General features: G+C 44.8%; 1 protein-coding gene across 1 annotated transcript in view; it reads left to right on the top strand.

Annotated features, from left to right (window-relative positions):
* Window positions 1-20,808, top strand: part of PGM2L1 (phosphoglucomutase 2-like 1) — a 47,630-nt gene that overhangs the window by 9,677 nt on the left and 17,145 nt on the right. Inside the window, exons 2-3 of the mRNA XM_010004562.1 lie at window positions 12,096-12,295; window positions 20,282-20,388. Of these exons, the coding sequence (XP_010002864.1) occupies window positions 12,096-12,295; window positions 20,282-20,388 (307 nt within the window). The remainder of the gene's footprint in view (window positions 1-12,095; window positions 12,296-20,281; window positions 20,389-20,808) is intronic.

The raw sequence follows: 20,808 nt of genomic DNA, 5'->3' as shown, positions 1-20,808 counted from the left end.
ACATTTGATAACCCAGACTGAACTGCAATAAAAAAGGTTTTTTAACTTCTAGGGTAGTGTACTGAAAGGGTTGTTTTAAAACAAGATTAATGAAGGGTTATCCTGAAAAGGTATGAAGTAGGAAAACTTACAGTTTTTAATGTTATCAGGGATAAGATTTCATTTCAAACCTGCAACAGTGAAATATTTCTGTTTCTATAGCTCCTTCTAAGGCCAGAATGAAGCAGTAAAATACAAACTGAAGAGCCAGCTTGATTGTACCTGTTTCTCCTTGCTTTCCTAGGTGATAATCATGACCTTTCTGACAAGGCTGCTCCAACTTACTACTTGGGAGAGATTTCCAAGAGAGTTCCTGTGAATTCTGAAAAATCAAAATTGCTTGGAGAGGGGAGGTCTTGGTGCTCCTGCAGGAGAGGGGCTGGGGCATGGGTGCTTCAGAAGCACTTGCAGTCACTCTATAGAGGGTGGAAATGAAAGAGGTGTGGGATGGGAAGGTAAGGAGAAACCAGCAAGTGCAGCATGAGGAGGTATTAGTTGTCTGATGCCCTCATCTCACCACAAACTAGGAAATGAGGTCTCTGTAGGTTTGCTGCTTATCAAAGAGCTTGACAAGGAGCTGCGTCAGTCTCACCCCATCCCCCTTGGCCCGAGGGACTTTTGCTGCTTTTGATCAAGGAAGAAAATCTATGCACTACATTCACAGCTGTATTTAGCTGCGGGGAGCTTTTATCCTCTAACTTAATTGAAAATTACTTGCTGTAATTAATTCTTAGAGCTGTGCTCTTCATCCTTTTTGATTGGGGTGTATGTGCCAGTCTCTTCTAAAACCAAAACTGATCAAGGACTGGGGTGTGGGTGGAGGGAAACCTGACCATATGATGGTCTTTCTGCTTTCCTTCTCTCTCATCTTCATTAATGCTTCTAGCAACTGGATTAAAGGAAGATCACTTAACTAAATCTCCTTCCTTTCTCATCCTCTCTCCTTGATTGCTGTGTGTTTACTTTTTTCTTAGAGACAGGCTTGTAGGCACAAGGCACCTCCCTTTGCTTTGGTCCTGGTAAACTATGAACAATTAGTCATTGTTCTGTTTTTTGATTTAGTTTTTTCCCTTTAATTCCTCTTCATCCACTCTCTAACTTCCCTATTGTACTTCTTTATCTGCCTGTCCTAAAGGAGTCTGGCTTGAATAGAAAGCTGTGTCAGAGCAGTTGCCTCTTGAGAAAAAGCCACTTTTTTTTAGATCATTTGTGAGAATTTTGAACCTTGCTTGTGGTAATGATTTTGATGTGATTGTCTTAGGTGGCTTTATAGAGCAGCAAGAATGTTCTGCAGACAAAGTGGCATGAAAATGAGGTGTGCTCAGAACAGCAGCTGAGTGTTTGTTGTGTGTAGCAGCAGAGAAGCTTTCAGTGTCTGTCTGAGGGTCACATACTGGCTCAGCAAGTGATGGCAGGGAAGAGTGTGAGTAAGATCCTGACCTACTTAATGAAAAACATGATCTCAAAGAAAGATACTCTGACTAGGAAGCAAAGCTGTGAAAGTAACGGGTGCCTTTTGCTTCCCCTCAGGAAGTCCTCATTGTAAAAATGAAGCCTAAGCTGTTGGTTTATTAACTAGCACTGTAGGATCACTGACAAGGCTCCTGTTTCCGGGGTGTGCTCAGTGTGGTGTAGCTTTACCCATCTCCAGCAAAGAACTGGAGGAGTGTTTGTACACGGGCTGTTCCAGGGCTGTGGTTGCTGTGGTGGAGTGTACCTGGGAGAAGGGGCTGCTTGGTGGTTGGTACAAAAGCACTGCTGGAACATCACATGGAGGGGGGAGAAAATAACTTGACTTAGTTCCCCAGGAGCTGGTTGTGCAGGCTTCTCTCACTGTGCTCTCATTTTATTTTACTAATTCATTAACTAATTATCAGTGCACAGGTGTAGCATGATTAGCTGCCTACTTGCTTGGTTGGTTTTAGGGCTTTTTTGGAGTGTGTCTCATTGTTCTTTTAATTTATGTGATTCTGTTTCAAAAGGAAATGGACGTGGTAGTTAGAGACCAATAACCTGCTCCTGGCATTCAACTTGCAGTATTTTTTTCTTATTAAGACTCTTAAGTGAATTTTTAAGAATAAAAATGGGAAAATAAAGTTTAGGAATTGTCCACAAGTGAGAAGAGAAAGTCTTCAAAATTACATGTATGGGTTGCAAATTCTTAACATTAAAACATGGAAGATAAAATGGTGAATTATTGAAATAGTTGTTTCTGGGTAGATTGGGGCACAAACCCCATCTGGATAGAACCAGCAGTACTGAGATTGTGTAAACAGCTCTGTGAAATGGGGAAAGCTCTGAAACAACACAAGTATTGGGCTTTAGTGCCTGTTCCTAAGACATGAAACTGCATTAAATCCATCAGGGTAACAGTGAAACTTCATGGCATTGCTGTCTGTGTTGCTCAGTTTTGTGGCTGTCTGATGGGAAAGGGTGTCACTGTTCTGTGTTTACACAGGTAACTTTCAGATAAAGGAAATAAGACTTGAGCGTTAGGACTTGCTTTGTGTAACTTGAAACTTCCTGCCTTAGGTACTTCTGAGTTGATAAATGGAATTATTCTCTCCAGTGCAGGATCTCTTGTGGGCTTTTAACTGCTGCTCTACACTTACTTGGGTGGTCTAATGATTTTAAAATGTTCTGAGAAATGGATGGTTCTTACTCTGCAGCAAATCAGAATGAGACAATTGCAGAAAAAATCCAGGTGGTCTCACCCTTCCTCATTACTGTACTTCACCCTCACTACCTGCCTGAGCTGGCACAATATTTATGCACTTGTTTAGGGGATGGATCCAGGCTGGCAGGGGAAAGGGAGTGGAGTTCTTATTGATCAGACTCACTGCAGCTGCTTAATTGTTTTTCCTGACTCAAGAAAGGGGCCAGTACTTTCATGGGAGCAGTCTGGGAAGGTGCAAACTGCCTCCTTCAGCAGCATTGAGCTATAAAGCATTCCTACAATAAGCTTAAATCCAGGTTATTTAAAAAGACATAGGAAAAGGACTGTAAAAAAACCCCAGTTATGTCAGGTTTTTTGTTTCTTATTTTGTATTGGATCAATGTAAAAGAGGTGGTTTGTGCAGTGGGCTCCTGGGGAGACCTGCAGCACCCAGCCCTGGTGTCTTCCATCTACCTGGCTCCTTCTGTGCAGCTCTCAGGTTTACTAATGAGTGCACTATATATGAGTATATTTTTCTATATGCACAGATCATATGTATGTATACACACACACATTTGAAAATGCACAAATAGAAAGAAACAAGGACAGCAAGGAACAACCCTCAAAGGTTACCAAAACCAGCACAAACCAGAAGAACCAGCCAGTGGGTCCAGGAATAAAAAACTTTATTTTAAGGAACTTTAAGTACTTCAGATGTGTGGTGGGGAGGTTCCTCTGTGGCTGTGGGGATTCTCTAGCTGCCTGAAGGGAGATGGAGGGGTACAGAGGGGGTAGGTGATGTGAAGATCCCTTTGTCCTTAGCTGTGGGGAGCTTCCAGCTGCCTGTAGGTCCATGATGGGCTGTGGAGGTGGTGAGTGGTAGGGTACAGAGATGGTTGGTGATGTGGTGCTGCCTTTGTCCACGACTGTGATGAGCTTCCAGCAGCCTGTAAGACTGTAATAGGGTGTGGAGATGGAAGATGGTGCAGAGATCCCTTTGTCCTCAACTGTGGAGAGCTTCTAGCTGCCTGTAAGGCCATAATGGGGTGTAGAAATGGAGGGTGGTGTGGAGAAGTCTTAGTATATGGCTGTGGGTGGTTTCCAGCTGCCTGTGGGGCCATGATGCAGTACATCTGGGGCTGTGTGTGCCTCCTTACAGACATACAGGGCAAGTGTAGGGCCTTTGGGGACAGAACTGAAGGAGTGGTTTTGGAGTGTGGAGGAAAAATATTCTGTAGTTCACTCCAGACAGGCAGAATGGTTGCTGTACCTAAAATGTTCTTTCATTCTGGCTTCCCCCACTCTCATGGGCTCCCTACCATAAGTAGTTGACTGTTAAGGAGATGTTGTAGCTGAGGCAGCAGGATTTAGGAAGAAAGCAGAACAAGACAAACTCACAGTGTAAATGTTCCTCCAGTGGGTTGGCAGAGACAAGGATGGTTCTGTAGGGAACGTTGTACCTCTCAAGTACAAGACCCTGTGTAGAGGCTGTGATTGACCCAACCACCACCCTTCCCTCTCCCACTGCAGGAACTCCCACTGCTTGCCTGCAGTTACCTAACTGATTTTCACCTAACAATGTTGGTGCAGTTGCTGACTAGAAAACAAAGTTCTCTTGATTAAGAATAGGAAGTGAGAACATGCAATTTCTAGAAGAATTTGTAGGTGAGAACTGGATGCAAGTGCCACTGCTGGTCATGAGATGTACATATAGAGTGATTAGCTGTGCCACAGCTTCACTGCTCTTTGTTAGAAGTTCCTACAGACAGATACTCTGGTGTGTTTGGATAGTAGGGACTGACCCTGATTTAATTTGGGAAAAAGCTTAAAACAATTGCTGATTAAAAATCGAAGCCTGGCTGGCAAACCTTGAAGCATTTCATTTATAGCTGTCAAATTTATTGAATTCTAAGCAAATTTTAGACCTTTTTTCCTTCTTCCAGGCTACATCCACGAGGAATGTCTGCAGAACAGAGTGATTACTATGCAAGTTGTAAACTGCCAAATTTACATCAAAATGGTAGATGAATGGCTTGGAGGCCACTCACATTTTTGTAGGTGCTGCCAGCTTGGGAACTGGACAGTTGAGGGCAGAGCTGCTGTACAGGGGGAAGTAGACAGGCTGGAGGAATGGACCAGCAGAGACATTACATCCAAGAGGACAGGCTTGAGAGAGAGGAACCCCCTGTAGCAATGTGAGCTGGGGCTGGAATATGCTGGAAAGGTCCTGGGAGCCTCTGTAGGCATCATGCTGAGCCAGTGGCCTCCCCTGATGGTGAAGGAGGTCAACAGCATCCTGGGCCTTTGTGGGGAAGGAATTATCTCCATTTACTCAGCAATAGTTAGCCTGTCTCCAGATATCCCATCTGGTTTTGAGCTCTGGGAGCACCACCAACTGTAGCCCCATCACCAGCGAGAGGCACCTCTGTCCTTGCCTGTCCTTTTTCTGGCCCTAACAATGTATGTTCAGGTAGCATGAGCCTTTCCTTCCAGAGTCCTCTTTTCCTTCCAGTGTCACCTTATCTGCAGCCTCCTTGCACACTGCTGGCAGTAGCCAGGGCCCTTTCCCCACCCACAGCAGGAGGAGCAGCATCTGTTGCCTATTGATTGCTGCCTCATCCTGCTTCCTGACCTATATATGCTTGTGTGTGTGTGGCTGTAAGGGGTGAGGCCCTGTGACATGATGGCTGCTTGTCAGTTGTGTGGAAAGCTGGTTGGTTGGAACTGGAGGTCTCCCCATCCCTAGAGGATGTGAGTCTGTGTGTGGGTCTCACCTTCTTCCCCAGTGCTGCCCTCTTCCCTACCCTCTTTGCCTTTGGGAGATTGGTCCCTGTGGGCTTGAAGGACCTTCTCTCTGCCAGATGCTTTTTCCACCAATAAGTTATCCTCTGAAAACGAGTGTGGGGCTTGGAGGCTTTGAAGGATCTCTCTCTCCTTTGGGAAGAATCAGTGCTGCTTCTGCCAGACATTTTTCCTGGTGCACACGTGTTCCTATCACAGCAGGCAGACCCTGCCAGAGCCATGACACTTGAAATGGACTCAGCCTCTTTTTTCACACACCCCCCCTTTTTTTCCCCCCCCCCCCCCCCCCCATTCCCTAACGACTTCCTAGTGTGGGATAGCAACCACAGCCTCATTACTGGGATATTCCCTGCTCAGCTTCACGGGGCCATAAGGAACAAACCAGTACCTGGGAGCAGCCCCTGAACCCCTTGAGGTGTCCCTAGCAGGCAAGTCACTGCAGCAGCTGGGGAATCTAGGCAAGACCACGAGTCATGTTGGTGGGGTGAGGCTGCACTAAGCTCACCACAGCACCTATGCCCTCATCTCCCACCCTCTGTGTATCCAGCAGTGATGCTGCACTTGCTGCCACAGCAGCTGGAGTCCCTGCCCTGACCAGTGTTTGCTGAGCTGCTCTGCTGTCTGTAGGGTTTCAGCTGGTCCTCACAAAGTCTTGTTGGCCAGCAGTGCCAAGATCTGGTGTGCTTGGAGGGTGGTGAAAGAAATGTGTTTTTCATATTCTTGACATCCACAAGCTGCTTGACTTCAGAAGCAGCATCACATGCTGTGAGATCTTTAAATTCCTAAAGTCATGAGATGGATTTGAGTTGCTTTGTTAGAGCCATTGCAGGCGCAATGCTTAGAGCACAGCTTTGGTTAGGAAATCACAGAATGGGTTGGGTTGGAAGGAACCTTCAAGATCATCCAGTTCCAACCCCTGCATGGGCAGGGACACCTCCCAGCAGCCCAGGCTGCTCCAAGCCCCATCCAACCTGCCCTTCAACACCCCCAGGGATGGGGCAGCCACAGCTTCTCTGGGCAACCTGGGCCAGGCTCTCCCCACCCTCACAGCCCAGAATTTCTCCCTCCCATCTCAGCTCCAGCTCCCTCTGCCAGCTGGAAACCCTTCCCCCTGCTCCCATCCCTCCCTGCCCTTGTCCCAAGCCCCTCCCCAGCTTTCCTGGAGCCCCTTCAGGCCCTGGAAGCTGCTCTCAGCTCTCCCTGGAGCCTTCTCTCCTCCAGGCTGAACACCCCCAACTCTCAGCCTGTCCTCATAGGAGAGTTGGATGCCTTGTTTTGTTTGAAACAGCCCCAGTTGTTATTGCTTAAGACAGGAAGCTTAGGCAGTCTTGTGGGTTGTTGGGTTGGGGTTTTGGTTTGTTTTGTTTTGGTTTTTTTTGGTGTGGGTTTTCTTTGATATTTAAAAATAATGCCCAAACATTGAGGTAAGGATCTCTAAGGAACTTCTCTTTTGCTTGCATGAGGTTTCTGCATTGTGATTAGTGGATCTTACTGGTGTTCTGATGCAGGCAAGGGTGTGTGAGCTCACTGGGTTGGGTGCTAACACCACGCTGCTGCCTTGCTGGGCTCCAGCAGCTTGAGAAGTTCTTTGCTAAGCGGTGAACTGTTATAGTTCTTTTTAATACATCAATGAACTACTTAAAGCTGCTCATGAGCCTCTCACCCCAGCATCCAGTAATTGTATCCCTGTCTGCTATTGGTGATATCTTCTTGGAATTCAGAAATCCAGTGGGATGCTGAATACCTTGTCTAAGCTGACTTACCTTCCTGGTGTCTCATGCTTCACATGACAGGAAAGTTAAGTGTTGGTGGAGAGTGAGTGTGCAGTAGTATTAATGACCTCAGAAAATATGCTTTGCATAAAGGCATACTAGACTTTATTCTTCATAATCCAAGTCTCATGCTCCAGTCTGCTGTGTGGTTTACCAGTACAGCTATTCCACTTTGAAAAATGAATGACTCTGAAGCCTTCAGATGTATCACTTTATTTCCTAACTGCAAAGCAGCAAAACCTTTTTTTTTTTTTGAGCATTTGCAATAGGGATAAACTTCAGCAGTGGAAGCTACCATTATCTTTGAGCCCCACCTGACTGCAGGGCCTCTGGAAATTCTCAGTTGTTTTTTTTCCCCTCCTTTTTGCTTTTCTAATGGCAGGAAATCTTAGCTAACTGAATGCAACCTGAGCAAATTCAAATGCTATTTGGATGCTCTTGGCTGACTCATTTTTGTTCCCTAGGAAACAAATAAGGTAGCTTCAATCAAAAATGCATGTTAATCTCTTTGTAAAAGAAATGTTTGTGCTGTTGCTTCAGGAAAGTCTTGCCTCAGTTTTGCACAAGTCCAGACCATAAACTGTGTAATGCATTACATGTTATTCTAGTCTTGTTGGCAAAAATACAGTATGTCCTAAAAAGCTATTAAAGATACTGTGCAATTTAATAATCATATGTTAAAGCAAAACTACGTATGGAATTATGATCAGGGGAAATGAAGTTTTCATGTGCTCTTGCCTCACTCTTCTCAGATTAGTTACTTGTTTTCTTCTGGGCTGCCTATGAGCCACTAAAAGAGAAGCTTTCCCTTCTGAAATATTTGTTGTGCACCATTGTTTTTGTTTTATTTTTAGGCCTTTTTTTAGCTGTGTTCTTAGTAATGACTTTGATTCCAGAGCCATCTGAGAGCCTGAACAATAATGGCTTGCCTTTTTATTTTAAGGCATGAAGAAATGAAAATGTATTTTAAATCTCATCTTGCTAGTGTTCAAATCCTGTTGTCAAGCTGCAGAAATAGTTTCAGATTTTGAACAAATGTTCACAGAAGGTATGGAGTTGGAAATGACCTTTAAAGGCTGAACATTTTATTGGCTATTTTTTCCCCTAGTGACAGTTTGTGCAGCTGATATTGTTGTGCTTTTCCCAGCACTTTTCAAACCCTCCTGAAGATCCTCCTTCTTGCAGAGCACGTTTCCCTGTGCTGCAGAGGTTGCCTTGTGGCAAACAGTGTGGGAGCTGAGGCTGGCTGACCTCTATTTTAAATGTCAGAGGTGCTTCACCTTTGCCTTTCAGATGCCATTTGCCATTTTTAACCCTTCCTTAGGACCCTGCTTGAAACAACACTTTCAGAGAAGCACCAGCCATAGTATTTGCAGCTGGAGTAACTGTTTTTTTACTGCTGTGGATCGATTGCCTCTACACTGCCAGTGGTGCTGGCAGGCCTGGCTGGGTTGACTGTGTTATTATAGCTGAGAGGTGTCTTGTCCAAACTGGGTGTCAGCAGACAAGCTGAGTTTCTTGATGACCAAGTGAATTTATGGAGCCTTTAAAATCCCTGTGTTATAAAATAGGGGTACTACTTATCCTCTTATTTCATAACAGCCTCTGTGGGTGAATCGCTCCCTGTTAGTCCATGTTATAAAAGAACACACATCCCTACCCCTCTGTCAGTGTTTTTTCTTTGTCAGATTAGACTTGTCTTCCCTGATTTTGCCCCTGGTCTCCCCAGGCATGTCCAGGATAGTGTGATTGATATAATAGAATCACAGAATGGTTTGGGTTGGAAGGGACCTTAAAGACCACCCATTTCCAACCCCCTGCATGGGCAGGGATACCTCCCAGCAGCCCAGGCTGCTCCAAGCCCCATCCACCCTGCCCTTCAACACTGCCAGGGATGGGGCAGCCACAGCTTCTCTGGCCAACCTGGGCCAGGCTCTCCCCACCCTCACAGCACAGAATTTCTTCCTAATGTCTAATCTAAATTTTCCTTTTTAAAGTTTTCTAATTCTGATCATCATAGGTCATTAATATTAAAGTTTACAAATTTTACCCCATTGTTTCCTAGCCTTAATATTAGCTGAGGGTGCAGAATAGCTATGAAGAACAAATAGTGTCTGAATACATGTGTTTTGTACACTTGAAAGTTCAGAGCTTTGCCAGTGATGCAAGTTTAGGAAAATACTGCATGAACAGAGGGAGGTTTCAATAATCAGTCGCTCTTGCCCCACTGTGCTGTGTAATGTACCGTGTGCTGCATAGAACTGACTTGAAAACACTCACAGGGTTGTAGCATTCCCTGCCTTAAGGCCTTTCAGAGATGTTTATTATCACTCCCACAGCTGAACAAGGAATGAGAATAAATGTATTCTCTACACATGGGAATGGCAAGTGCTTATATTTTTTCATAAATGCAATGACTGCTTAAAATGGAGAGGGTTTCAGGTCAGAAGAGTTGCATCCTGCTCTTCTATTTAGCCAAACATTTCCTTGTCAGGTGCCCATTCATTTTAGTCATGGGTTTTAGATGACATTTGGAAAATGTTCTGTCCTGGCTTGTCTGGTGTTTGTATCCCTTTTGTTGGTACAAGGAGGCCTCCTGTGTGGACCAGGAACTCTGTCTGTAGGAAATACTGAAGTTGGCCTCACATCTTTGTCCAGCTCATTGCCAGGATTGTGCTGTCCTTAGACTTCCTGTAGGCATCTGCTGACAGTTGCTGTCAGGGTGCTGGGCTAACCAGCTCTTTGGTCTGCCCTGGGATGGCCTCTTTCAGGTGACAGCAGAGCAGCCAACAAGCAAGTCCCTGCTGTGACAATCACTGTCCAAACATCACAGACCTGCAGGGAGCTTTGGGTCTAGAGAACAAGTCCTATGAGAAACAGCTGAGGGAACTGGGAATGCTTAGTTTGGAGAAGAGGAGGCTGAGGGGGAAACCTCATTGTCCTCTACAACTACCTGAAAGGAGGTTGTAGGGAGGTGGGTGTTGTGCTCTTCTCCCAAGGGAATAATGACAGGACCAGAGGAAAAGGGCCTGAAGTTGCACCGGGGGGGGTTCAGATTGGACATTAGGAAGAATTTCTGTACTGAAAGAGTGAGGCCCTGGAACAGGCTGCCCAGGAGGTGGTAGAGTCACCATTCTTGGAGGTCTTCAAGAAACATGTAGATGTGGCTCTTCAGGGCATGTTCTAGTGGCTGAGGTTGTGGGGTTTTCTGTGGGTGTTTTCTGGCAGAATGTTTGTGGTTGTTGGTGTTGGTTGGTTGGGGTTTTTTTGGGTTGATGGTTGGATTCAGTGATCTCAGAGTTCCTTTCCAACCATGATGTTTCTGTGATATATCAAGATACATAAAATTAACTGATTTAGATAGTATTTTGTGTCTAAAGGTCTCCTCTGAGTAGGGTAGTGGATGTTTATGTTGCTGGTTTTGGGGACAAAACATAAAGCAGTTTCTGTCTTTGTGTTCACTGAGAGGGAGTTCACTGGGGAGGGACTTTTTACAAGGGCTTGCAGTGAGAGCACAAGGGGTAATGGTTTTACACTGAAAGAAGAGCGATTTAGGTTAGAGATCAGGTGGAAATTCTTCAGTGTAAGGGTGGTGAGACCCTGGAACAGGCTGCCTGGAGATGTTGTGGGGGCTGCATCCCTGGAGGTGTTCAAGAGCAGGTTGGATGGGGCTTGGAGCAGCCTGTTCTAGTGGGAGGTGAACCTGCCCATGTAGGGGGTTGGAGCTCGAGGATCTTTTAAGGTCCCTTCCAGCTCCAAACATTCTGTGATTCTGTTCTGCTTCACTGACATGAGGGCTGCTTTTGGGGCCAGGATTTTTTCCCCTCAGAAAGGTGCTCACTCATAAAGATACACCCAGTGACTTCTTCAGAGGATTCTTTGTTTAGTGCCTGTGTGCAAAATGCATTCTCTATGAACTTTTAAGTAATTGGGGAGATTTGTTCTTCATTCTCTGGATTTCACTGAGAAGATCCTTGAGACCCTCCTAAGTAAAGTGTAAAATCTGAGTTTGGAGAGTAGCAGAAGTGGCTTTTACAATGATGTGTATTGTACTTAACCTTCAGGAGTAGCACTCAGGTCTTTTTTTTTTTCAACCCACTTGTATCCAGTGAACGTAATGAGAGGGGAAAGTGTCAAAAACGACAGAAATCCCAATCTTTATTTGAGAGTCCATGGTAAACAGGTGCTTTGACTCTCCTGTACTCACCTCCCTGATGATTAATATAACTTGAAATGACAAGCTGTATTTTTACTTTGTACAACATCAGCTTCATTTTACTGTGCCTGTTTACAGACCTTTCCTGCAGGGTGGGGAGGAAGGAAATACTGCTTTGAAGTGAGGATTTTTGTCTGTCTTCCAGCAGCAGACTGAGAATTTATTTGTGTTATCTGCCTTGGGGAAACCTGTTCCAGAGTCTGGACTCCTCACTTACAGCTTTCATGTAGCTGGGAATCATGGAATCATAGAATGGTTTGGGTTGGAAGGGACCTTAAAGACCATCTAGTTCCAATCTCTCTGCATGGGCAGGGACAACCTCCCACTAGATAAGGTTGCTTAAAGCCCCATCCAGCCTGCCCTTGAATACTGCCAGGGATGGGGGAGTGTGTTATTGCCTTGGCAAACACATCAGGGTATCAATGACAGCAAGAGGTCTTTAATCTTTTATAATAAAGAATGATACAGAAGGAGAATAGGATAGAAGTGAGAGTTAGGTTGGAGGATGGTTCATTCAGTGGTATTTTATAGGACAGGAAGAACTTGTTGCACCGCAGAGCTGGGAACTGTTCAAAACCAGTAAGCATGTAGTTCAGATCTTGATTTCCAGAACTAAATGAAGACCTTAATCTTCTTTTGCAGAACCAAAAAACGAAAGAACAGATTGAAAGCTTGTTACAGAATGGGAAGCACAAGGAGCTACGGGACCGGCTCTGCTGCAGGCTGAGCTTTGGGACCGCCGGGCTGCGCTCTGCCATGGGAGCAGGATTTTGCTACATTAATGATCTGACAGTCATCCAGTCAACACAGGTAAGCTGTGCAGTTGTTTGGGAGAGGCCTTTGTGGTTTCACAGAGTTTGGGCCCTTCAGTGCACTGAAATAGGAGCTGAAGGGGAAGCACAGCAGCCATTCAGCAAGAGAGTGGTAGCATGGAATGTTTGGTGGGAGAAAATGAAGTAGATTGTAGGGGTTTCACTGAGCATCCTAGGAGGCAGAATATAGTCACTTCCACTGGAATTTGGCCAGTAATTGAAGTCTGTTACACTGCTCTGAAATTGGAAACTGTTAGCTGTCCTAAGAACTTTCATAGCATCATAGAATGGCTTGGGTTGGAAGGATCTTGAGGGACCTTCAAGATCATCTAGTTCCAACTCCCTGCCATGGGCAGGGACACCTCCCACCAGCCCAGTTGTTTCCCCCAAGCCCCATCCACCCTCCCCTTCAACTCTTCCAGGGATGGGGCAGCCACAGCTTCCCCGGGCAACCTGAGCCAGTGTCTCACCTTGTCTATAAATGCCTTAGGAAGGAAGAGTTCATGTTGATTTCTTCATGCTCCTTTCCCATATTGCTATCTCATAGTGGATTTCTTCTTAGATTTGCTGATTATACAGCACCAGGGTTCTTTTCAACTGGTGTGTTCCTCTCTTTTTTTCCCCGAAGAAATAGATTAAATAACAACTCTTCACATCTGAACTTCCTAAGAAGCTAATGCTGAGTACATTTGAAATCAATCTGATATATTCCAGACTTTGAGCACATGAAAGAAGACTCCAAATTTCAATATTGATTTAAAATAGGAGCTGAAGGGGAAGCACAGCAGCCATTCAGCAAGAGAGTGGTAGCATGGAATGTTTGGTGGGAGAAAATGAAGTAGATTGTAGGGGTTTCACTGAGCATCCTAGGAGGCAGAATATAGTCACTTCCACTGGAATTTGGCCAGTAATTGAAGTCTGTTACACTGCTCTGAAATTGGAAATTGTTAGCTGTCCTGAGAACTTTCATAGCATCATAGAATGGCTTGGGTTGGAAGGATCTTGAGGGACCTTCAAAATCATCTAGTTCCAACCCCCCTGCATGGGCAGGGACACCTCCCACCAGCCCAGGCTGCTCCAAGCCCCATCCAACCTGCCCTTCAACACTGCCAGGGATGGGACAGCCACAGCTTCCCCGGGCAACCTGAGCCAGTGTCTCACCTTGTCTATAAATGCCTTAGGAAGGAAGAGTTCATGTTGATTTAGTTTTTGGTCAAATGTTCTTCATGCTCCTTTCCCATATTGCTATCTCATAGTGGATTTCTTCTTACATTTGCTGATTATACAGCACCAGGGCTCTTTTCAGCTGGTGTGTTCCTCTCTCTATTTTTTCCCCCCAAAAATAGATTAAATAACAACTCTTCACATCTGAACTTCCTAAGAAGCTAATGCTGTGTACATTTGAAATCAATCTGATCTATTCCAGACTTTGAGCACATGAAAGAAGACTCCAAATTTCAATATTGATTTATCTAGGGTTATAGTTCTGTTGAACTATCATTTCTGACTTTGACAGTCAATCTTGCACTTACTTCATTATCGTATATATCAAGCAGAAAGCAGCTGGATTCTTAACCTGCAAAGTGCAGCTTTCTGTCACCCCAGTGAAGGTGGTGGGAGACAAAGAAATAGAAGGGTTGAATCCTATTGAAAATGGGTAGCAGGAGTCAGAAACTGGGTGTTTCACAGTTCTTTTCCTCATGAACATGTAAAATACAAATGGATTTAGACTGTGCATGTTAAACATCTGGGAGGGTTGGCTGATCCACCTGGAGGCTGTGCAGCCATCCAGTGAGGTCTAGACAGACTGGAGAGCTGGGCAAAGAGGAACCTCATGAGGTTCAACAAGAGTTAAGTGTAGAGTCCTGGGGAGAAAACTTGCCATCCAGTGATAGAGATGAGGGGTTGAGCTGCTAGAAAGCAGCCCCATGGAGAAGGACCCTGGGTTCTGTTGGACAACAGGTTATCCATGGGACAGCAACGTGCCCTCGTGGCCAAGAGAGCAAATAGTATCTTGAGGTGCATTAAGAACAGTGTGTTTCAGCAGGTCAAGGGAGGTTCTTCTCCCCCTCTGCCCTAGTGAGACCCCACCTGGATTATTGTGTTCAGTTCTGGGCTCCCCAGTTCAAGAGGGACAGGGAGATGCTGTAAAGAATCCAACAGAGGCTACAAGGATGTTGAAGGGATTGGAACATCTGTCTGATGGAGAAAGGCTGAGAGACCTGGGGCTAGTTAGTCTGGAGAAGGGAAGACTGAGAGGGGACCTGATTAATGTCTATAAATACCTGCAGGGTGGGTGTCAAGAAGGGGCCAGTCTCTGTTCAGTGGTGCCTGTGACAGGATGAGGGGAAACAGCACCAAGTGACAACACAGGAAGTTCCACCTCAACATGAGGAGAAACTTCTTCCCTGTGAGGGTGACAGAGCCCTGGGACAGGCTGCCCAGAGAGGTGGCGGAGTCTCCTTCTCTGGAGACATTCAAACCCACTTGGATGTGTTCCTGTGGGATCTGCTCTGGGTGTTCCTGCTGCAGCAAGAGGGTTGGACTTGATCTTCAGAGGTCCCTTCCAACTCCTGTGACTGACTCTATAAAAATACTTAAACTTTTCATTTGCTTCCACCTTTGTTCTTGACTGTTGAAAATATAATGAAGGGGTAGGTTTGTAACCATTGTACTTGGATCATTTACATTGAAAGGTTTTGCTATAACAGACCTACTGAATCTTACCTACTTGGTCAAGTACTTTTAAATAAATGGAGCTTCAGCTATATGATGAAAGGTGTTTTATTACATGCTTTATAAAGGGTTGATTAAAAATATAAAGGGTTTATAAAGGGTTGGTCTTCAGATGTCACTTCGAACCCCTGATATTATGTGATTCTGTGATAAAATCTCTCATTTAATCCTGTGTGCTTCTAAAATAGCCATCTCTTTTCAGGTTAATGCTCTGATGCAAATCCCTCAGTAGGCACAACTGCAATAATTTGTTTTCTGTTGGCTCAGAGCAAAGTGCTGTGCTTAAAACTTGGAACAGCTGGGACACTATTAAGCTGGTTGACATATTGCTGATGCCTGGCTCATACAACTGCAGCCCAAACTCTTGCACTGAAACCAAATTCCACGAGCTGTTTATATAGACTTGGAAAAGAAGAGGACTAACATGTTGGAGCTTATGAGTAGGGCTTGAGACCCAGCCTTGTATCTGATCATTTTTTCTCTTCAGTTTCATCTTGGGTATAACAAAGTTTGCTTTGGGTTTCTGATCTCTAAACTGGGCACACCTTAGAATGATGCTTGCTTTAGTTCTAGGTCTGATATGAGATGATTCAACTTATTTTTTAAATTGTATTTTAAATTAAAACCATTAAATAAACACATTTTAAATATAGCTTAAAAACTAGTAGTTTGTTGCAGCTCACAGAATCGTTAAGAGCAGCGAAGTCACTTTAAAGAATTCCACTTTTCTTTGAAGCAGGGTGAAACATCTTGATAATGCAGAGGAAGTAAATGAGAGTCACTTGATTTTTCTGGCCTGTGCAGCCAGAATTGTGAGCTGCCCACGCTCCCAGCTCCTGGGTGTTGTGTGCTGCCTTTGTGTTTCCAGGCTTGTGGAAGTGTGACTGCACTTGGACTGACTGACTGACTGATACACATTCTTGGCAGAAAGGGGAAAGTTGCATTTTGGTCAGCAGGGAAAGTGTTTGCAAGTTCAGTGTCATGGGCATGACTGCTCTCTGAAAGTAACAACCTAGTTTGTATTGATTGCTCCCACTGTGGAGCTTCTATTTTTAGTTGCTTATTAAAGCCATGTATCAGGTTAGGAAAAACCATCCCTGGGAAGCAGATTAGAACTTGCTTCTGAAGTGCTTTAGGTGTAATCTCTTTGAGTAGTCTTGGTTCTGAAGCTAATGACATTAGCAGTTTTGCTGGACCTAATTAGAAAATGGGCAACCCTGCCTGTCCCTCTTTGTCCTTTCCTGCTACAGGAGTAAATGGCCATTCCAAGTAGACTGCAGTATAATTCAAATACTGCCTTCAATTAAAATAAACCTTACAAGGACTTGTAGTGAGAGGACAAGAGGTTATGTACCAGAACTGGAAGAGGTGAGCTTTAGGTTAGATATGAGGGGAAAATTCTTTAGTATGAGGGTGGGGAGAGCCTGGCCCAGGTTGCCCAGAGAAGCTGTGGCTGCCCCATCCCTGGGGGTGTTGAAGGGCAGGTTGGATGGGGCTTGGAGCAGCCTGGGCTGCTGGGAGGTGTCCCTGCCCATGCAGGGGGTTGGAACTAGATGATCTTTAAGGTCCCTTCCAAGCCAACCCATTCCATGACTCTGTGATTAGTTAAGGTGGGTGCTTAAGCACATTCTGTGTTCTTCGTTTCCATGATTATGGTGATATCATGAAAAGCCTGATCCAGAAAGGTACAGGATACCCAGAAGTGGCTTTTGACTCACCTGAAGATTGTAGCTATGTAGCCCATGCATAAAGCCCAGACTTTTCTGCTCAAGTACTGCTTCTATCCTTCTGAACCAGTTACTTTTTATTAATGGATGAGTAACCTGTCACTGACCTCCAGAATTATAAAAACAGTCATCTGTGCATCATTCATGTGGTAATAGTTGAAATATTTAAATCCTGAACTTCATAAAACTATTACCATCCCTTGATTTCATCAATCAAAAATCTTTCTGTCCCATTCTTGATAGCATCCTTCTCCCCTCACTTCTCCTCTGAAAATTGTTCATAAGGGACTGGCCATGCAAGAAGATGATTTAAATCATGGCAGTAGAAGGAGACTAGATCTGCCTGTGAATTTTATGTAAGGAAGTCACCTGAACTGTGCAGTAGTATAAATATTTGTAATACTTCAGTGGACCTAATGAGAATTTTGATTTAGATCCACAGAGGCAGTTATACATTTGTATGCTGGCACTTGCTAGGAAGTTATTAATTATCACCAGGAAAGTAATGGCAAGGTGTTGACTTGGATATCTTCAGTTTAGAAGCAGGAGCTATCCCATGTGAAATTAGATGGAGATGTTATCAAAACCTGAGTCTTGTAAAAAGGAAATAAGACTTTTTAAAATGGAGAACCTTATTAATTATTGCCAGAGGTGTTGGAATTACTAGCTGCCCTCTGAGGAAGGGAGAATGGCACCTGGAAAAAAATAGGTGGGAACATGAGTAGGAGGTTCAGATAGTGGGGGGGCTCAGCATTCACTTCTTCTTACTGTCATTTTTAATTTATTTTAATGTCCTGCAGCTTTATATATTTATATATTTGGATAGTAAACAAGTCCAGCAAGGCTGGGCTGATTTCAGCTGTGGTATCTTTGACTAAGCTGAAGGTATTTTCTCCTCATGCTGCATATCTCATCTTCTTAATTTGAAGCAGAACTTCTCCATGGCAGAATGTCAAGACTTTCCTATCTTTATTCATATGAAATCTTTGGTGTCTGTCTTTGGTGTCTGTCAAACAGTGAAGCTGGTTTAAGGGACTGTCCTAGGAAAAATCTCAATCCTCCTGGAAGAGAAGTGTCACTCGGGTTGTCGTAGCACCCCATAGCTGTCAGAAATGCTCAGGCAGAAATAGCTGAGGTGAGTGAGCAGGGAAGGAAGTACAGAAGATAAAATCTGCTAAAAAGATCAATACAGGCCCTTTACTTTGCAATAAAAAGAAATCAGCTCTTCTGTTTTTGAGGGAGGAAGGAATGGAAAGCAGGAAGCTGTGCAGGGAGCTCTAAGGTCTTCTTCAGGCTGAACACCCCAACTCTCCCAGCCTGGCTCCAGAGCAGAGCTGCTCCAGCCCTCTCATCATCTCCAGGGCCTCCTCTGGCCTCTCTCCAACAGCTCCGTGTCCTTCCTGTGCTGGGACCCCAGAGCTGTTCCCAGCCCTGCAGGGGGGTCTCAGCAGAGCAGAGGGGACAATCCCCTCCCTGGCCCTGCTGCTCACGCTGCTGGTGACACAGCCCAGGACATCCTTCTCCTGGGGGCTGTTTGGGATCCATTCTCCACCCAACCTGTATTTGTGCCTGGGATTGCCATGACCCTGGTGCAGGACCTTGCACATGGCCCTGTTGAACTTCATGCAGTTTGCACAGTCCCACCTCTCCAGCCTGCCCAGGTCCCTCTGGATGGATTCCTCCGCTCCAGGGTGTCACCTCATGCCACAGTTTGGTGTCATCAACAAACCACTGAGGGGACACTGATCCCACTGTCCTTGTCACTGACAAATATGTTAATGAGCACTGATCTGAGTAGTGATCCTAAATACCCAGTTGTTCATGTTTGAAGTACCTTGTGTGTGTAATGGGAAATAAGAATTAAAAGAAAATTGAGTGAGTTTCATGAGTCAGGCGAGTTCTTCAGTGAGGGATTGCTTCTTGGGGATATCAGGTCAGATCCAGATAAGGACACTGCAAGGAATTGCTTTTATTACTGAAGGAAAAATCCACTTAATTGTACAAAACACCCCCAGCCCTTCCATCAAGAGGAGGTTTCTAGCCTCATAAGAGGTGAAGTTTATTTTTAAGGTATTTTTAAGATTAAGGTATTTTTAAGACAAGCTTGGCCAAGGTCTGTTCAGTGCTGTGCTTGTGTTAGGGAAGGTTGCTTTCTGGTTGTGGGGAACTGTGGCCTCTGGAAACTTCTAACAATAGTGTTTCTACCTTTTTGTCTGAAACTGCTGATCCATCCAGGGTTGTTTCTGTGCTGGGTCTCCAGAGAGATTTTAACTGGGAAATGACTGGATGTGTAGGCTACAGGAACACCATGTGATGCACTATTTCAGAGAGCACCCTTCTCCTCCTGTTTGGAAAAGAAGGGGAGGCTGAGAGGCTGGTTTGTTCCTGTGGATGTCTCAGCACATATTAATGTTCCCCTCAATGTGTTTTAAAAACGTGCTCCATTTTACTCCTCTTTCTTCTCCCTGCACAGGGGTCTCCTCTGGTATCTTGCCATTTGAAATGTTCTGTCTTGGTATCTACAAGGCAGCTTGTACTTGTGCTGTTGTCTGCACAGTATGTAAAGCCAGGGTTTAATTTATCCACATGGAGCAGGTCACTGGTAATAAACTTTGGTTTGAGAAAGTGGGAAAGGATGAAGCCTCCTTTTCATGCAGATTTATCACCAGCTCTTCAGAAACAGGGTGGCTGGACACAAGGATGAAGACTGGTCCTAGGTTTGTAGTGGCTGAGTAGATGGAATTTAAAAAAAAAAAGATTTTTCTCAATTGGGTCTTTAAGAAGATGGTTTGAATACATACAAGCAAAGTATGGATTGAAAATGAGTGTTTGTTGCTTGAGGATTTTGCTGGCTCAAGCTTTCTGTTTTTATGCTGTTTGAGCACTTCTTGTATAGAATCATGGAATCACGGAATGGTCTGGGTTGGAAGGGACCTTGAAGATCCTCCAGCTCCAAACCCCTGTGCATGGGCAGGGACACCTCCCACCAGCCCAGGTTGCTCCAAGCCCCATCCAACCTGCCCTTCAACACTGCCAGGGATGGGGCAGCCACAGCTTCTCTGGGCAACCTGTTCTAGTGCCTTTCTACCCTCATGGGGAAGAATTTCTTCCTGATGTTTGACCTCGATCTCCCCTCTTCCAGTTTAAAAACATCACCCCTTGTCCCATCCCTCTGTGCCCTTGTCCCAAGCCCCTCCTGGGCTTTCCTGGAGCCCCTGCAGGCACTGGAAGGTGCTCTAAGGTCTTCCTGGAGCCTTCTCTTCTCCAGGCTGAACATCCCAACTCCCTCAGCCAGTTGTTGTACCACTATTAGCTTTCCACAACTTTGTTTCCTTTCTTTCATTCTGGGAACATTTTGGGGGAAAATAAATATGCTGCTTTTGTGATCTCATTACTGACACTTTTGCTGAGCTATGTTTTGGCTACTGACATGTTCTGTGTGAAACATCATTCTTAGTGTTTGTTTATGGTGCACCAGAGCTAATTCTTCCCTCTTTTTTTCTCTTCTTTTTTCTTTCCAGGGGATCTACAAGTACCTTGAGAGGTGTTTTTCAGATTTCAAGCAGAGAGGCTTTGTTGTTGGATATGACACACGAGGTCAGGTGACCAGCAACTGCAGCAGTAAGAAGTATGAGTATTGATTACATTTCCAAGACTAGAAATTAAATTGTGGCTTTAAATGCATTCTGTTCTCTCAGAATATTTCTGTCATGAACTGTGCACACTCTCTCCCCTAGCCCATTTAAATAGTAATGAAGAGAGTCATGGACTAAAGCCTTTAGATAATAACAGTTGCCAGCAAATGTGGAATGTAAGGCTAGGCACTTCACCAATGAATTTACAGACTAAATGCACAAGAACATCAGGCAGACATTAAGAAGCTGGTGTATCTGCAGAGAAATTTGAATGTCAAGGTAAATTCAGAACATTAACATCTGGCTTGAAAGCACTGAATGTTAATGCTCTGCTGTCAGTACTGCCCTTCTTTTGTATTTACGCCTCTGATCTCAGCTTGCCTGGGGGAGGAGAATTCTCCCTTCAGCCCAGT

Source organism: Chaetura pelagica, unplaced genomic scaffold (genome assembly GCF_000747805.2).
Source record: "Chaetura pelagica isolate M959 unplaced genomic scaffold, ChaPel_1.0 scaffold659, whole genome shotgun sequence".
In the NCBI taxonomy this organism is placed as follows: domain Eukaryota; kingdom Metazoa; phylum Chordata; class Aves; order Apodiformes; family Apodidae; genus Chaetura; species Chaetura pelagica.
Note: the sequence above shows the minus strand (reverse complement) of the source record. Positions and strands in the feature narration are given on the sequence as shown.